Source organism: Halichoerus grypus, chromosome 5, assembly GCF_964656455.1.
Source record: "Halichoerus grypus chromosome 5, mHalGry1.hap1.1, whole genome shotgun sequence".
NCBI classification, from domain to species: Eukaryota; Metazoa; Chordata; class Mammalia; order Carnivora; family Phocidae; genus Halichoerus; species Halichoerus grypus.
The window spans coordinates 41,135,962-41,151,508 of NC_135716.1; the positions used below are offsets into that span (position 1 = coordinate 41,135,962).

General features: G+C 35.6%; 1 protein-coding gene across 4 annotated transcripts in view; it reads left to right on the top strand.

Annotated features, from left to right (window-relative positions):
* The window catches only part of VIRMA (vir like m6A methyltransferase associated), a 61,525-nt gene that overhangs the window by 20,662 nt on the left and 25,316 nt on the right, over window positions 1-15,547 (top strand). For all 4 annotated transcript variants that reach the window (XM_078072218.1, XM_078072216.1, XM_078072215.1 and 1 more), the window contains 7 exons: window positions 1,810-2,950; window positions 6,803-7,294; window positions 8,323-8,477; window positions 11,027-11,109; window positions 13,615-13,708; window positions 13,846-14,390; window positions 14,925-15,160. In XM_078072218.1, coding sequence (XP_077928344.1) covers window positions 1,810-2,950; window positions 6,803-7,294; window positions 8,323-8,477; window positions 11,027-11,109; window positions 13,615-13,708; window positions 13,846-14,390; window positions 14,925-15,160 — 2,746 coding nt within the window. The remainder of the gene's footprint in view (window positions 1-1,809; window positions 2,951-6,802; window positions 7,295-8,322; window positions 8,478-11,026; window positions 11,110-13,614; window positions 13,709-13,845; window positions 14,391-14,924; window positions 15,161-15,547) is intronic.

Sequence of the window (15,547 nt, forward strand, 5' to 3'; positions counted from 1 at the left end):
TACTTTTTTAGCTTCCCCTACTCCCTGATTAGCAAATAATCCTTTTTATATTTTATTGCATTTGACTGACAAATAGTAGTTAGATTTCAGGCAGGCTGTTTTCTTAATCATTTTTGTAGAAAAGGTGAGAGAAAGAGGCTGGTTAATTTGGTTTTTAATAGAAGATAATCTGGTTTATCCCAGAGTCATGCCTCTGTAAGCCCTTATCGTTTCAGATATGATGAGTATATGGCTAAGACTAACTTGTTTTTACCAAAGAATGTCAAAAGATGGCTGATGCTGGAGGAATACTCTAGAAACATTTCCTTTTCTTACATAGACTGTTATTACTCATGCCAGTTTTCCCACAGCCAGGCAATAGCAGTGTTAAAAAGTAAAACCAGGTTTTCTCTCTATAATCTTATTTTTTTTTAATTAGAGGAGAAAGTTGCACATGTATAATGATAAGAAAGCTTTGTTTTGGCCCAGCTGAGCATTTTAAGTGAACAACTTTTCCATAAAAATGAAATACCTAGGAAACTGTGTGATAGGTAAATGAAGAGAAATAAAAATTCACGAATACGAAAATAATGTTAAGAAAGAACTTAAGGGGCGCCTGGGTGGCTCAGTCGTTAAGCGTCTGCCTTCAGCTCAGGTCATGATCCCAGAGTCCTGGGATCGAGCCCCGCATCTGGCTCCTGCTTTGCGGGAAGCCTGCTTCTCCCTCTCCCTCTGCCCCTGCTTGTGTTCCCTCTCTTGCTGTGTCTCTCTCTGTCAAATAAAATCTTTAAAAAGACAGAAAGAAAGAACTTAAAATGTTTTCAATGAAAATATTTGTTTTAGTTTTGTGATTATGGCATTATTAGTTAAATTTAATAATCTTTCCCATCATTTTTTTTTTCCATCTTAAAAATACTTAAAAATGCTCTCTCATGAGGGCAAGGTTAACTTCTTCCCTTTTGAGAGAGGTTTTTTTTTTTTTTAATGATTTTATTTATGGGGGCACCTGGGTGGCTCAGATGGTTGGGCATCTGCCTTCGGCTCAGGTTGAAGATCCCAGTGTCCTAGGATTGAGCCCCACATCGGGCTCCTGGCTCAGCGGGGAGCCTGCTGCTCCCTCTCCCTCTGCTTCTTCCCGTGCTCATGCTCTCTCTCTGTATCTCTGTCTCAAATGAATAAATAAAAAATCTTAAAAGAAAAAAAAAGATTTTATTTATTTATTTGAGAGAGACAGATAGCGAGAGAAAGCACAAGCGGGGAAGAGGGAGAAGCAGGCTCAATCCCAGGACCCTGGGATCATGACCTGAGCCGAAGGCAGTTGCTTAACGGACTGAGCCACCCAGGTGCCCCTGAGAGGTATTTTTGTTACTTTACGACATTTCTAATTTTATTTCTGTGAGGAAAAGATTCTGTAGCAGAGTTAGTTGTAAATTTGAACAGATAGAGGACTTTGCTTATGAAGTTTCTCATTAATTATTCTATTAGAAATTATAAAATTATACATCTATAAAATATATAGAAATTCTATGAGAAATTATAAAATTCTATTAGAAATTATAAAATGAAATTCATCATTCTGTTAGAAATTATAAAATCATAAAATTAGAAAAATAAAAATTAGAAATTATAAAATAAAAATTAGAAAAAATTTATAAAATTATAAAATGTAATTGTTGATAAGATGTTGGGGCAGAAGTTAATTTTGTTTAAAAATCATTAATTCTTATTTTTTTGCCATACTACTAAATAAAATATTTTTTTGATTAGCTAAATTTTTTGCATTAAACAACAGTGATATAATATTTAAATATTATTCAAACTGATTTTCAGGGGATGATGGTTATGAACAAATTTCCAGTGATGAAGATGGAATTGCTGACTTGGAACGTGAAACCTTTAAGTATCCGAACTTTGATGTTGAATACACTCCTGAAGACTTAGCTTCAGTTCCTCCTATGACATATGATCCATATGACAGGGAGCTTGTACCACTCTTATACTTCAGCTGTCCCTACAAGACTACTTTTGAAATTGAAATCAGTAGAATGAAGGATCAAGGTCCAGATAAAGAAAATTCAGGGGCAGTAGAAGCTTCAGTGAAGTTAACTGAACTGTTAGATTTGTATCGGGAGGATAGAGGTGCAAAATGGGTAACAGCTTTAGAAGAAATTCCAAGTTTAATAATAAAAGGATTAAGTTATTTGCAGTTGAAAAACACAAAACAAGACTCTCTTGGCCAGTTGGTAGAGTGGACCATGCAAGCTTTAAATTTACAAGTAGCTCTTCGCCAGCCCATTGCCTTAAATGTCCGACAACTCAAAGCTGGGACCAAATTAGTGTCCTCACTAGCAGAATGTGGGGCTCAAGGTGTCATGGGATTGCTACAAGCAGGAGTAATCAATGGATTATTTGAGCTCCTGTTTGCTGATCATGTCTCATCTTCCCTTAAGTTAAATGCTTTTAAAGCTTTGGACAGTGTCATTAGTATGACAGAAGGAATGGAAGCTTTTTTAAGAGGTAGGCAGAATGAAAAAAGTGGCTATCAAAAACTTCTGGAGCTCATACTTTTAGATCAGACTGTGAGAGTTGTCACTGCTGGTTCGGCTATTCTTCAGAAGTGTCATTTCTATGAAATCTTGTCAGAGATTAAAAGACTTGGTGACCATTTAGCAGAGAAGACTTCATCTGTTCCTAACCACAGTGAACCTGATCATGACACAGATACTGGACTTGAGAGAACAAACCCAGAATATGAAAATGAGGTAGAGGCTTCAATGGATATGGATCTTTTGGAATCCTCAAATATAAGTGAAGGGGAAATAGAAAAGCTTATTAACCTCCTAGAAGAAGTTTTCCATTTAATGGAAACTGCACCTCATACAATGATCCAGCCGCCTGTTAAGTCTTTCCCAACAATGGCACGTATTACTGGACCTCCAGAAAGGGATGATCCATACCCTGTTCTCTTTAGGTAAGACATTTTTGGTTTGGGAAAATATATTTCACAGATTACCGCAGGCAATTTTATGTGGTTGATTTTGTTTTTTTAACTTTGTCTGTAAGCAGTGCATATCTGTGTAAGGATATTCTGTATTTCAAAATAGATAGTAGTGAAACTGAAAAGTATACTACTGTGGGAGAGCTATATTTTATTAGCACTTAAAGTAGTAATAGCAATGTAAGTTAAAGATAGTGTTAGTCAACAACAGTGCTTAGATAAGCATGTCTATGAGCAAGAATAAATGAGGAACTATAGAGTTGCTTCTGGGAAGGTGGTGTGATACAAGAGGATGGCCCAGGAAGGAGAGAGCTTTTCTATGTGAATCTATTTGTACTTTATCTCTCTTACATTGCAAGTTAAACTTATATTTTACTAATTTAATTTTACAGACCTGGTTAATATCTTTAAGGTTCAGTTACTACTTATTTATGCTATTTGTTGTTGTTGTTTTAAGTAGGCTCCATGCTCAATGTGGGGCTTCAACTTGCAAACCTGAGATCAAGAGTCGTATGCTCTACTGACTGAGCCAGCCAGGTGCCCCTTTCTAAATCTATTTGTTGGTAGAGTTTTGCCATTATTAGGATTAGCGCCCACAGTAGATTTTTAAATTTTGTTTTAATTTTTGCTACTTTTTTTGCATTTTGCCTGTAAATGATTTGCTAGCTAATGGGAAAATGGCATTTTTATTATGTTATTCCTTATTTCTGTGATTGTTTACCTTCATTTGGAGCATTACTGCATTAACAGAAAATGGGGTGCTTGTCCATTCTAAAATCTGTACCTGTCCATTCCTGTTTTTAGCTGAGCTGTTAGGTCTTGCCTAAGTTTGAGTTCTTTCAGGAACAAAAGATGATAATGCTAGAGCAAGGTCTGGTAGGAGATGAAGTCAAGAGTACAAGTGTAGGGGTTTGGCTTTGAACAGAAGAAAAGAAATCTTATGTGTGTACAAATATGGATGCATTTGTAGTATGGAGACAGTAAAGGAGCCAAGGCACTTTGCACTGATCACTTAATTTTTAATAAGGTAAGAGGCGAGGTCATACACTGAGGATAACGGAGGGTAGTAACTCTAAGGAAGGGAGTAATGCTCTCAGTCACTGAAGGGAAACTGGTAATTAAAGGCTTATTAAGTATGATTTTCTCCATAACTGGAGAAGGTACATTTAAGTATCAGACTTGAGGAAGTAAAGGGCCTTGAATGCTGTGCTGAGGAATTTGGATTTTGTTTTTATTTTTTTACTTTAATTTTTATTTTTTAAAATATTTTATTATTTATTTGACAGAGAGAGAGAGAGACACAGTGAGATAGGGAACACAAGCAGGGGGAGTGGGAGAGGGAAAAGCAGGCTTTCTGCCGAGCAGGGAGCCCAATGCAGGGCTCGATCCCAGGACCCTGGTATCATGACCCAAGCCAAAGGCAGATGCTTAACGACTGAGCCACCCAGGCGCCCCTTTATTTTTTTTTTTTAATTTTTATTTTTGTAAAAGATTTTATTTATTTATTTCCAGAGACACAGAGAGAGAGTACAAGCAGGGGGAATGGCAGGCAGAGGGAGAAGCAGGCTCCCTGCTAGGCAAAGAGCCTGATGCAGGACTCGATCCCAGGACCCTGAGATATGACCTGAGCCGAAGGCAGACGCTTAACTGACTGAGCCACCCAGGCATCCCTGGATTTTGTTTTTAGAATGTGGGAAGATCTTTACTATTTTGGAGTAGTAGATTTGATAGGATCAAAGTAGTATTCTAAGAGTGTATGTTGTAAGGTGTGTTGCAATGGAAAAGAAATTGGAGTTATTAAGTAGATGAGCCAGTCTAGTTTGTATTGTGTTAAGTACTTAATATAGTGGCACTTACAGGGAATTGTGCTAATATTGAGAGTTTGTGAAAGAGCAGTTACTGGGACTTGGCAACTGGACCTAATAGCTAAGAGAAAGTGAGAAAGAGCTAAAGATGTTTTCAGGTTTCTAGCTAGGGTAACTATTGGAACTGGGGTTTTATTGACAGAAACTGGTAAATTAGGAGGGGCAGTGAATTTTGAAAGCACAAGTAATTTTGCATTTTGGAAGGATTAGTTTGAAGTGATGATAAGGCTCTAATGTCCTCTGTGTAAGTCTCCAAGATCACTCTCAGGATTTGCCAGTGGTACTCACAGGACTGAGCACTGTGCTCACAACTATGATTTATTACAGCAAAAGGATACAAGGCACCATCAGCAAAGGAAGAGGGTACATAGGGAGAAACCTGAGGAAACCACTCAGAGGCTTCCAGAGTCCTTTTCAAGTGGAGTCTCATAGGACCTGCATAATTTCCCCAGCAAGAAATTGTGACAATGTGTACGAAATGTTGCATACTGAGGAAGCTCATCCAAGCTTATTACTGGAGGGTAGCCACATAGGCCCCCAAAATCTACTGTGTAACAGAATCCCAGGCTCCCAGAAGGAAAGCAGGTGTTCAGTGTAAACCATATTGTTTGCATAAACAGTTTAGGCACAGTGAGCATTCTTATCAGTTGGGTGATGGGAACCCTCCCCAAATCCAAGTTCCCAGATGCTAACCAAGGGGCCCACCTTGTAAGAAGTGTTCTTAAGAATATAAGTAGTCTGAGGCCTGCAGTGTTAACTATTTTCTGAACACTCCACAAGGTGGTTAAAGATACTCTTTGAACATAGTAGTTATGGGGTTTTGTCTTCTTGAGGGTTCTGTTTGCCTTCATAGTCAAGAAGTTACTGGGGGTGTTTATTATCCTAAAGTAGAAGTCTGAGTTTAAGGAATAATATGAGAGGTAGTTATATATTCTATGATTCCAAATATAGGACATTCTGAAAAAGGCAAAACTATGAAGACAGTAAAAAGATCAGTGATTGCCGGGGTTAGGGGGAGGGAGAGGAACAATACGTGGAGCACAATGTTTTTAGGACAGTGAAAATACTCTGTATCAGTAGCATTTGTGTCTGTTTTGGGGTCTTGAGTAAGTTCACACTTTTTCTACTAAAACTATGTATGCTAAAAAATGGTTCTTGGGTTTGATAAAAGTGCTACGTATGGTAGTATTAATTCTTCAAATACTAAAAATGGATAATTTGAATTTGTTTTCTCTAGAGGTACTAATTCAGATATACTGCCTATAGTAAATATGAATAAACTATATATTTTTTATAGTATATGTACTAAATTTTTCCTAGGTACACTAATTCAGATATACTGGTGTACCATGAATAGAGTAGGACCATGGTGAAAAAGGAACATTTGATGAGTGGTCTGGAAAGAAGACCCAGAATTAATTCCCAGAATTAATTAATTAATTTAATTAATTACAGAAATTGGTAAATTCTGGGAATTAATTAATTAATTAAAGATTTAATTTATTTATCTGACAGAGACACAGAGAGCACAGATAGGCAGAGGGAGAGAGAGAAGCAGGCTCTTCTCTGAGCAGGGAGCCTGATGCAGGGCTCGATCCAGGACCTTGGGATCATGACCTGAGCCGAAGGCAGATGCTTAACCAACTGAGCCACCCGGGCACCCCAAGAAGACCCAGAATTTAAAGTCAAGGTTGATTCTGGAAAGAGAATACTTGCCAACAGTTATATGTCAAATATCCGTTGAATGTTAGCTAGAAAAAAGCATCACATAATTTCCACTTTTATTTGACCCAGTGGAGAGAAGACTTGCTGCCACATTATGTTTTTAGTTAAAGTAGTATATTGCTAAGGATAAGGATTATGGCCATTAAAATTTTTATGCCTCTCCTATCTAGTGAATACTGAATAAATGAAGAATGTTTTACACTGACATAATATATATCAATTAATTTTTCTACAGGTATCTTCATAGTCATCACTTCTTGGAGTTAGTTACCTTGCTTCTGTCAATTCCAGTAACAAGTGCCCACCCTGGTGTGCTGCAAGCCACAAAAGATGTTTTAAAGTTTCTTGCACAGTCACAGAAGGGTCTTCTTTTTTTTATGTCGGAATATGAAGCAACAAATTTGTTGATCCGAGCTCTGTGTCACCTTTATGATCAAGATGAAGAGGAGGGTCTTCAATCTGATGGTGTTATTGATGATGCATTTGCCTTGTGGCTGCAGGACTCAACACAGACATTGCAGTGTATCACAGAACTGTTCAGCCATTTTCAGCGTTGCACAGCCAGTGAAGAAACAGACCATTCAGATCTTTTGGGAACCCTTCACAATCTTTATTTGATTACCTTCAATCCTGTGGGAAGATCAGCTGTTGGCCATGTTTTCAGTCTTGAGAAAAATCTCCAAAGTCTTATTACTCTAATGGAGTACTATTCCAAAGAAGCCTTAGGGTAATTTTCTTTTTACTCCTTAAATTTTCTATTATACTGGAAAACTACATCAGTAAAGGGCTAGTTTCTTAAAAGGTGTTGTTTGAAAGTAAAAATTATTATAATTTTTTTTGACATAATACATAATTTGTTAATTAAGGATTAGAATGATAGAAATTTCTAAAATATAAGGTGTGTCTGTAAAGCAACAAAATGGATCTTTTAGAAGCTTCTTCCAGTTTCCTCGTGGTATTGACAAGATTACAAGATTACAACTATAGATCTCTTGCTAATTTGTGTGTAGGGGAATCCTAAGGCACCAGAATATATACTTGCAGAGTAATGAGGACTATCTTGCTATCTTGAATTTTCCCTTGCCTTTAGACTATGGTGCTCTGGTTTCAGAAGTACTTTGACTGAATGTCAGCAGGGAATTTAGAATGATACTAGTTTTCAAGAGCTGCCCAGTAGGGCAGAGGATTGATTTTAGTGTCTGAGGAGATAAGCATGGTCTTCCTGGCTCGTGTCATACAAAGCAGTGACATCCAGGTAACTGGCCTCACAACAGGGTGTTGATATGACTCCTTGAGTGACAGATCTTTTTTGGGGGGACTAGGAAAGGCAGTGGCTTTAACCTCAGCAGTTTTAAGGTAGAAGACAGTGATGATGGCAGTAGGTTGATTCATCACACTTATTCCTACTTATCCAGAGTGAACAAAATTTTAAAGGAGACCATTGAAGTATACTTCCGAATCTTTCATTGCTGATGAAGTATACTTGTTAATATTTCATTGTTCTTTTGATCTTCTTTCTTAATAGAATTTCACTCTCCATTGTGATGCATATGCTTTGTTTATATACTTTTAAGTAGTGTTTTCAAGTGAGTTGGAAGTGAACTTTAAAATCTAATTTCTTGTCTTCAGGGAGTTAGTCATGTTTCATTGTAAAATTCCTTGGTCTCTTTAAAACCAAATAGAAAAAAATGTTTAAAATTGTTCCTGGAAAAATTGCTTTCATACCAAAAACTTTAAAACCTTATTTTGTTTCAGTGATTCCAAGTCTAAGAAGTCAGTAGCTTATAATTATGCATGCATACTTATTTTGGTGGTGGTTCAGTCTTCCAGTGATGTCCAAATGCTAGAACAGCATGCAGCATCTCTCTTGAAGCTTTGTAAAGCAGATGAAAATAATGCTAAATTGCAAGGTATGGTACTTGAAGTTACTTAAGCATTTATGATATGTGAAGGAAAAAGCCTTTGAATATCTGTAATTAGTACTTTATCATGTTTTGATAATATATATAGTAATACTCTGTTACTTCTTGAAAGTACCCTTTATGAAAGTATTTTATATGGTGTTCTTAAAAAGATTTTTAGGAAATTGTCACAAGTACCTTTTCCTGGAAAATCATGGTAATTGGTGGTTAGTTGAAGTTCCTAATCAAAATGGAAGTAGCTTGAAGGTGAACTCAAAATGTTCAGTTTTTGTTTTTGTTTTAAGATTTTAAAATTATTTTTAAGTAATCTCTACACTCACATGCGGCTCGAATTTACAACCCTGAGATTAAGAGTTGCATGCTCCACCGGCTGAGCTAGCCAGGCACCCCCAATTTTTTTTTTTTTTTTAAAGTAGGCTCCACGCCCAGCATGGAGCCCAAGGCAGGGCTTGAACTCACAACCCTGAGATCAAGACCTGAGCTGAAATCAGGAGTCGGATGCTTAACCGACTGAGCCACCCAAGCACCCCTTCAAAAGTTCAGTTTTGTGTATCGTTTGTGTATGTGTGTGTTTTCTATATATATTTCTAAGTATAACACTATTCTAAGTACAATTTAGAAATCCATTTGTCATTAATTAACATACATGTGCTGTCCTCAAAAGTGAAGGATGGTGAATATGAACATTATTTTCTAAAGTATATAAATCTATGTTGAATGAAGTTTATGACAAACCTTATGTGGGCAGTCCTGAAAAATTGAAAGGTTATCTAATCACAGTTTGTTTTGTTTTGTTTTGGTTTCTTTCTGACCTTACCAAGTAGAAAATTTGATAACATTGAGTAAATATTGTAAATAGCGTGTGGACTTTTTTCTTTTTCTTTTATTTTTTTTGAGAGAGAGAGCATGTAAGTGGAGGGTGGTGGGGGAGGGACAGAAGAAGAGGGAGAGAATCTTAGGCAGACTCCCTGCTAAGCATGGAGCTGGAGGAGGGGCTCGATTTCATGACCCTGAGATCCTGACCTGAGCTGAAATCAAGAGTCGGACGCTTAACCGACTGAGCCACCCAGGCTCCCCTGACTTTTTTCTTTTTAATCTTAAATTTTATGTGTGATACCACCAGTAAAGGTATGGATTAGTAAACTCAACTTCTCATATAGGAAATAGATTTTTTCCCTGTAGTGTGCCTTTATAAAAGGAGGGCACACATCTTCAAAGGTATTATTAATGCTTTACTACTTATTCTGGGTGATGGGTACACATATTTGTTTTATTATTGTTCCTTATATCTTCCACTTGAGCAATATATGCTGTATATATGAAAGAATTAATTTAAAAACACATAGGAAAAATACTCAGATGTACATAGGTGTAATCCTCATGGAGAATTGTAGAACCAAGGAGAGACATGACTGCTATTTTCAGTTTCCTTTAGTCATTCCTAAAAAGTGTCTGGAACTGGCATATCACTTTTTACATTACATTAGAATGCTTTTCTTAAAATAGTTTTGGTGATAAAGTATGGATGTTACAGCATAGCTTCTAGGAGAGTTTTTTTCTTCTTTGTTATTCCACTCAGTTTTGTTTTTTTTTTTTGAAGTGTAATTGACACACAGTGTACATTAGTTTCAGTCGTACAGCATAGGGATTACACAACTCTATATGTACAACATAATGATTGCACAATTCTATACAGTTATGCTGTGCTCACCAAAGTATAGCTACCATGTCACCATACAGTGCTATTATACCACTGACTATATTCCCTATGCTGTACCTTTCATCCCCATGACTTATTCATTCTATAACTGGAAGCCTTTAACTCCTACTCCCCTTCACCCATTTTGCTCATCCTTCCATACCCCTCCCCTCTGGCAACTACCAGTTCTTTATATACTTATGAATCTGTTTCTGCTTTTTTTGTTTGTTCATTTTTTTCTAGCAGAGTTTTGAATTCACTTGTGGGAAATGGTATATTTCATTTGTGATTGTTTTATAAACAAAGTTTGTTGTTATTTTGGGATGATAGTGATTACTTTTAATTTTATAAAGGCAAATTAGGAAATTGGCAAAATTTAAAATTCATGTTAAGAGAGATGTCACTCAGCAAATGTCCCTGTTAGAAATTAATACATTTGTGCGTGCTTTTTGGGGGGTGTGGGAGGTGGTGGTAGCATTAGGTGAATAAACACTATTTTATTATTTGTTAGTTTATAAGCAGTCAATTTTACAATTTTTTTTTTAATGTTGTAAGTTGATGGTCCTGTTTAAGGATGTAAACACTTAAGTTTTTCAGAAACCAAGTAACTAAGAATGGTCACTTCTTATTTCTAAGCCTGTATGTAGCCCATTCACATTTCACGTTAAGGCTTGTTTAGAGAATTAGACATAAGTTTATCCCTGTATGAAATTTAGATTATTGAAATCAGTATGAATCTGATAATGTTCTTCTTTGAAAAAGAATACCTCTACTTCCTTTGTTATAAAGACTTTTTATTTTAAAATATTATATTATGAATGACCTTTTTGTTTTTAAGAACTTGGCAAGTGGCTTGAACCTCTGAAAAACCTTAGATTTGAAATTAACTGCATCCCAAACCTGATTGAATATGTTAAACAGGTAAGTAAAGCCTAAAAGTGCCTTGATTTTTTTTTTAAAGATGATTTTTTAATTTAATTTAATTTTTTTTTTAAGATTTTTAATTTATTCATTTGTCAGAGAGAGAGAGAGAGAGAGCACAAGCAGGGGGAGAAGCAGGCAGAGGGAGAAGCAGGCTCCCCGCTGAGCAAGGAGCCCGATGCGGTGCTTGATCCCAGGACCCTGGGATCATGACCCAAGCCGAAGGCAGACACTTAACTGACTGAGCCACACAGGCATCCCTTATTTGTTTTATTTTAGAGAGCGAGAGTGTGTGCACATGAGCAAGGGGAGGGGAGAGGGAAAGAAGCAGACTCCCCACTGAGCGGGGAGCCTGATGTGTGGGGCTCCATCTCACAACCCTGAGGTTGTGACCTGAGCTGAAACCAAGTCAGATGCTTAACCAAATGAGCCACCCAGGCACCCCTTAAAGTGCCTTCATTTTATGGAACTGTATGGTTCCAAATATAGTAATATTGCATTAATGTATATAATATGTGTATATATACAGTATGTATAATACAGTATATATATATAATGTATATAATACAGTAATTGTTAAGTGTATTTGATTGATTTGCTAGCCTTATGGTACAGATTGGTATGTGTATGTAGATGGGTGTGTGATGGTGTGTATATGTGAATACACTTGCACACAACCCTGTGTATTGTACTACTTTCCACTACCAAATTCTGCCCTATTTTTTTCCTCAAATTGGAGTAATATCACCTACCATTTTGATGATCTTTACAATAGCGTTTTAAAGTTAAATGCCCTGATAATTTAACGTATAATTGTTTCAGTTAAACTTTGGTGAAAAAGAACTTCCTTCAAAATTTTTAGGTGAAAATCAACAAGAGTCAATTCTAGATAATTACAATGGGAACTAGTTCTAAATTTGTTAATTTGGGATGGTCACATCTACAAATAAAACATTCATAAAAGTTGAAAATCCTGTATCATAATAGTGCATTTGAAAAATTCATGTAATTAGTAATTTAAAAATTCATTAAAACTGTTGCATTGTTAATTAGTTTTAAAAGTTAGTATAGTATAGGAAGAAGGACTAATAAAGGTGATCATAGATGCATAAAAAATTTTAAGCTAGAGAGACAGAATTGGACCTTGAATTATTTCCTCTTTCATTTAACAGATGAGCTGTGTGTATTTGTGTGTGTGTGTGTAAGTAAAACATCTTGGTTTTGGAGTTGAAATGTGTGTTATTAAAATAGCAACCAAGTACTGTTTGGGTATATCTGCTTTGGATTTTTCTTTACTGACTTGTCTGTCCTTATCTTCTCTTTTTACTCCCTCTTTCCTAAGAGTACTTTTACCTCCTGTGGTGCCATCATATTCTTCTGTGTTCCTTACTCTGTGCCTCAGATGTCATCTAGAGTTTCTCATATAGTCAGTCTTTTATTTGGCGGAAGTACAATAGATCCTATAAATTTAGATGGTCATGTGTTCAGGGTACTTGTGCATGGTCAGGAGAATGTATAAGGTGTCCAATAAAGATTATATGCTTGGGTAAAAGTTTTTAACCAATAAGAAATTTAGCTCTAGAAATTTAAATTACATGCTGTAATTAAAAGAATTTTTATTTTTATGTAAATCCTTATCCATTAATTATAGTTAAGAGATTCTCATTCCAAGATATACCAAAAACAGTTGATCTGAGAGTGAAACTTCTCTGTGTGCTCCATGCTGCTTTATGTAATTTGTGGAATTATTGTGGAAAGGCAGCAAGGAAGAAATAGAAAAAATGTATAGGGGAAAGGAATTTTCTTAGTTTTCTTTTTAAGTTTCCCCTTTGAGGGTTAGCAGCTGAAATAGTAACATTTTAAAATTCTTCATAAAAAACTTCTTCAGAGTTTTTTCAAAACCATCTATGCTGCTCTGTGGAAACTACAAAAACAAAGAAACTTACACATAACTTATTTGTTGTCAGGAAACATAGCATGGGCAGCTGCTAAGGACATAGGCAATTGTATTTCTTTTCCCTTTAACCATGCCCTAACTGGTCATCGCAACCAGATTCCTGTGGTATCTGCTTTGAAGTGTATGTTATGTAGTGCTAAAACATTCCTTGTTGCTTCCTTAGTTTTGAAAGAGGTTTAGTACCCACAGGGCTTTGTAAAATCAGTCATTGCTTCATTTTTGGGAGGGAGGGTATATAGAAAGAGTATATGAAAAAGAACTATTTTAAATTCTTAATACAGGGAGTCTCATTCATTTTTGTATGTTACTTTCATTTTAATCTGTACTTTTTAATATACTTGAACTTGGCAATCATTAATTTTATAAAATAACCTTTATAAAAACTTCATTAGTTTTATTCATGTTTTAAATTTACTTAAGAAACTTAAAATGGTGTAAGTACTTAACATGAAACTCATATTTTTAATTAATGCCTTCTTGGGAATTTTTTCTTGATTCATATCCAAGCACCAAGAAATTAAACTTTCTGTTCATTTTTATTTTTAAAGAACATTGATAATTTGATGACCCCGGAAGGAGTTGGCCTTACCACTGCCTTGCGTGTTCTCTGTAATGTGGCATGTCCACCACCTCCTGTTGAAGGTAATATGGCTATTATACTTTAAAAACTATTCTTAAATCCTAGTATAAATGCTATTTATTAAATAAAATATTAAAAAATCTTAACTAATTATTAACATATAAGTAATTAGTTTTTTTTCCCCTTATCCTATATAAAGGTCAACAGAAAGACCTGAAATGGAATCTTGCCGTTATTCAGCTTTTTTCTGCTGAAGGAATGGACACCTTTATTCGGGTTCTACAAAAATTGAACAGTATTCTGACTCAGCCTTGGAGGCTCCATGTCAACATGGGGACTACCCTTCACAGAGTTACTACTATTTCAATGGCTCGCTGCACACTCACTCTTCTTAAAACAATGTTAACGGAACTCCTGAGAGGTGGATCCTTTGAGTTTAAGGACATGCGTGTTCCTTCAGCACTTGTGACTTTACACATGCTCCTGTGCTCTATCCCTCTCTCAGGTCGTTTGGATAGTGATGAACAGAAAATTCAAAATGATATCATTGATATCTTACTGACTTTTACACAAGGAGTTAATGAAAAACTCACAATCTCAGAAGAGACTCTGGCCAATAATACTTGGTCTTTAATGTTGAAAGAAGTTCTTTCTTCAATCTTGAAGGTTCCTGAAGGATTTTTTTCTGGACTCATACTACTTTCAGAGCTGCTGCCTCTACCATTGCCCATGCAAACAACTCAGGTATCACTTCCATATAACATGCATCTTATAAATGACTGCAGTAACACTTTTAAAAAAGCCAGTGATTTTGTTATTAAAAAAAACAAACAAACCCACAGCCCTCATCCCCTTCCCCTAAAAAAGACATAAAATAACTGGATGAGGGTGAGATAAAACTGAAGCAAGTTGGTCATTAAAGAAATATGGGGGCAACATTTTAAATAAATTTTTGTTAATGTGAATTTTATTATGCTGTTCTGTATACTTGTACTTTTGTTATTTTTAAAGCCTTTTTTTCCCTTTATCATGTGTTAGAATTTGCCATTAACTAGGTTGGTTCACCAATGGACTCTGCTCTACTGACTGCTAACCTGAGAACAATCAGATTTTCTAGATGCATTGAATTCAAGCGAATGTTTAATTGTATAATAGAAAAATGTTTTAAGCATGTAGTAAAGATGTTCTTTTCATAACAGTTCTTCCTGAACAGTTTTTGTGACTATAAATAAATATTAAAAAAAATCTACGTACACACACAATATACTTTTTTAACAGGTTATTGAGCCACATGATATATCAGTGGCACTCAACACCCGAAAATTGTGGAGCATGCACCTTCATGTTCAAGCAAAGTTGCTCCAAGAAATAGTTCGCTCTTTCTCTGGCACAACCTGCCAGCCCATTCAACACATGTTACGGCGTATTTGTGTTCAATTGTGTGACCTTGCCTCACCAACTGCACTTCTGATTATGAGAACTGTGTTGGATTTGATTGTAGAAGACTTGCAAAGGTATTTTCATTTTGCATTAAAAATTTTTTCCTCAAGTTATTCTTGATACAGATACATTTTTTTCACTTAGAATTTGGAAATCAGGGTTTAGAATGCTTAGATAATATATATTACATATACATATATACATATATACATATACGTGTATGTATGTATATGAATATATGTAGATTATTTTTAATTAGAAAACAATTTCATGTGCAAGATACCTTGAAAGTCTTGATTTTGGGTGTTTGAAAGGTGAACTATGAAGTACTCTGATTTAAAAAAGATACTGAAATCTGAATTTATAAAATTTTATAGTAATTGTAAAATTCCAGAGAAGTCGTCATATCCAAGGAATGAAATGTTTTATACAAGATTTGTATATCATAATATGTGTTGAAA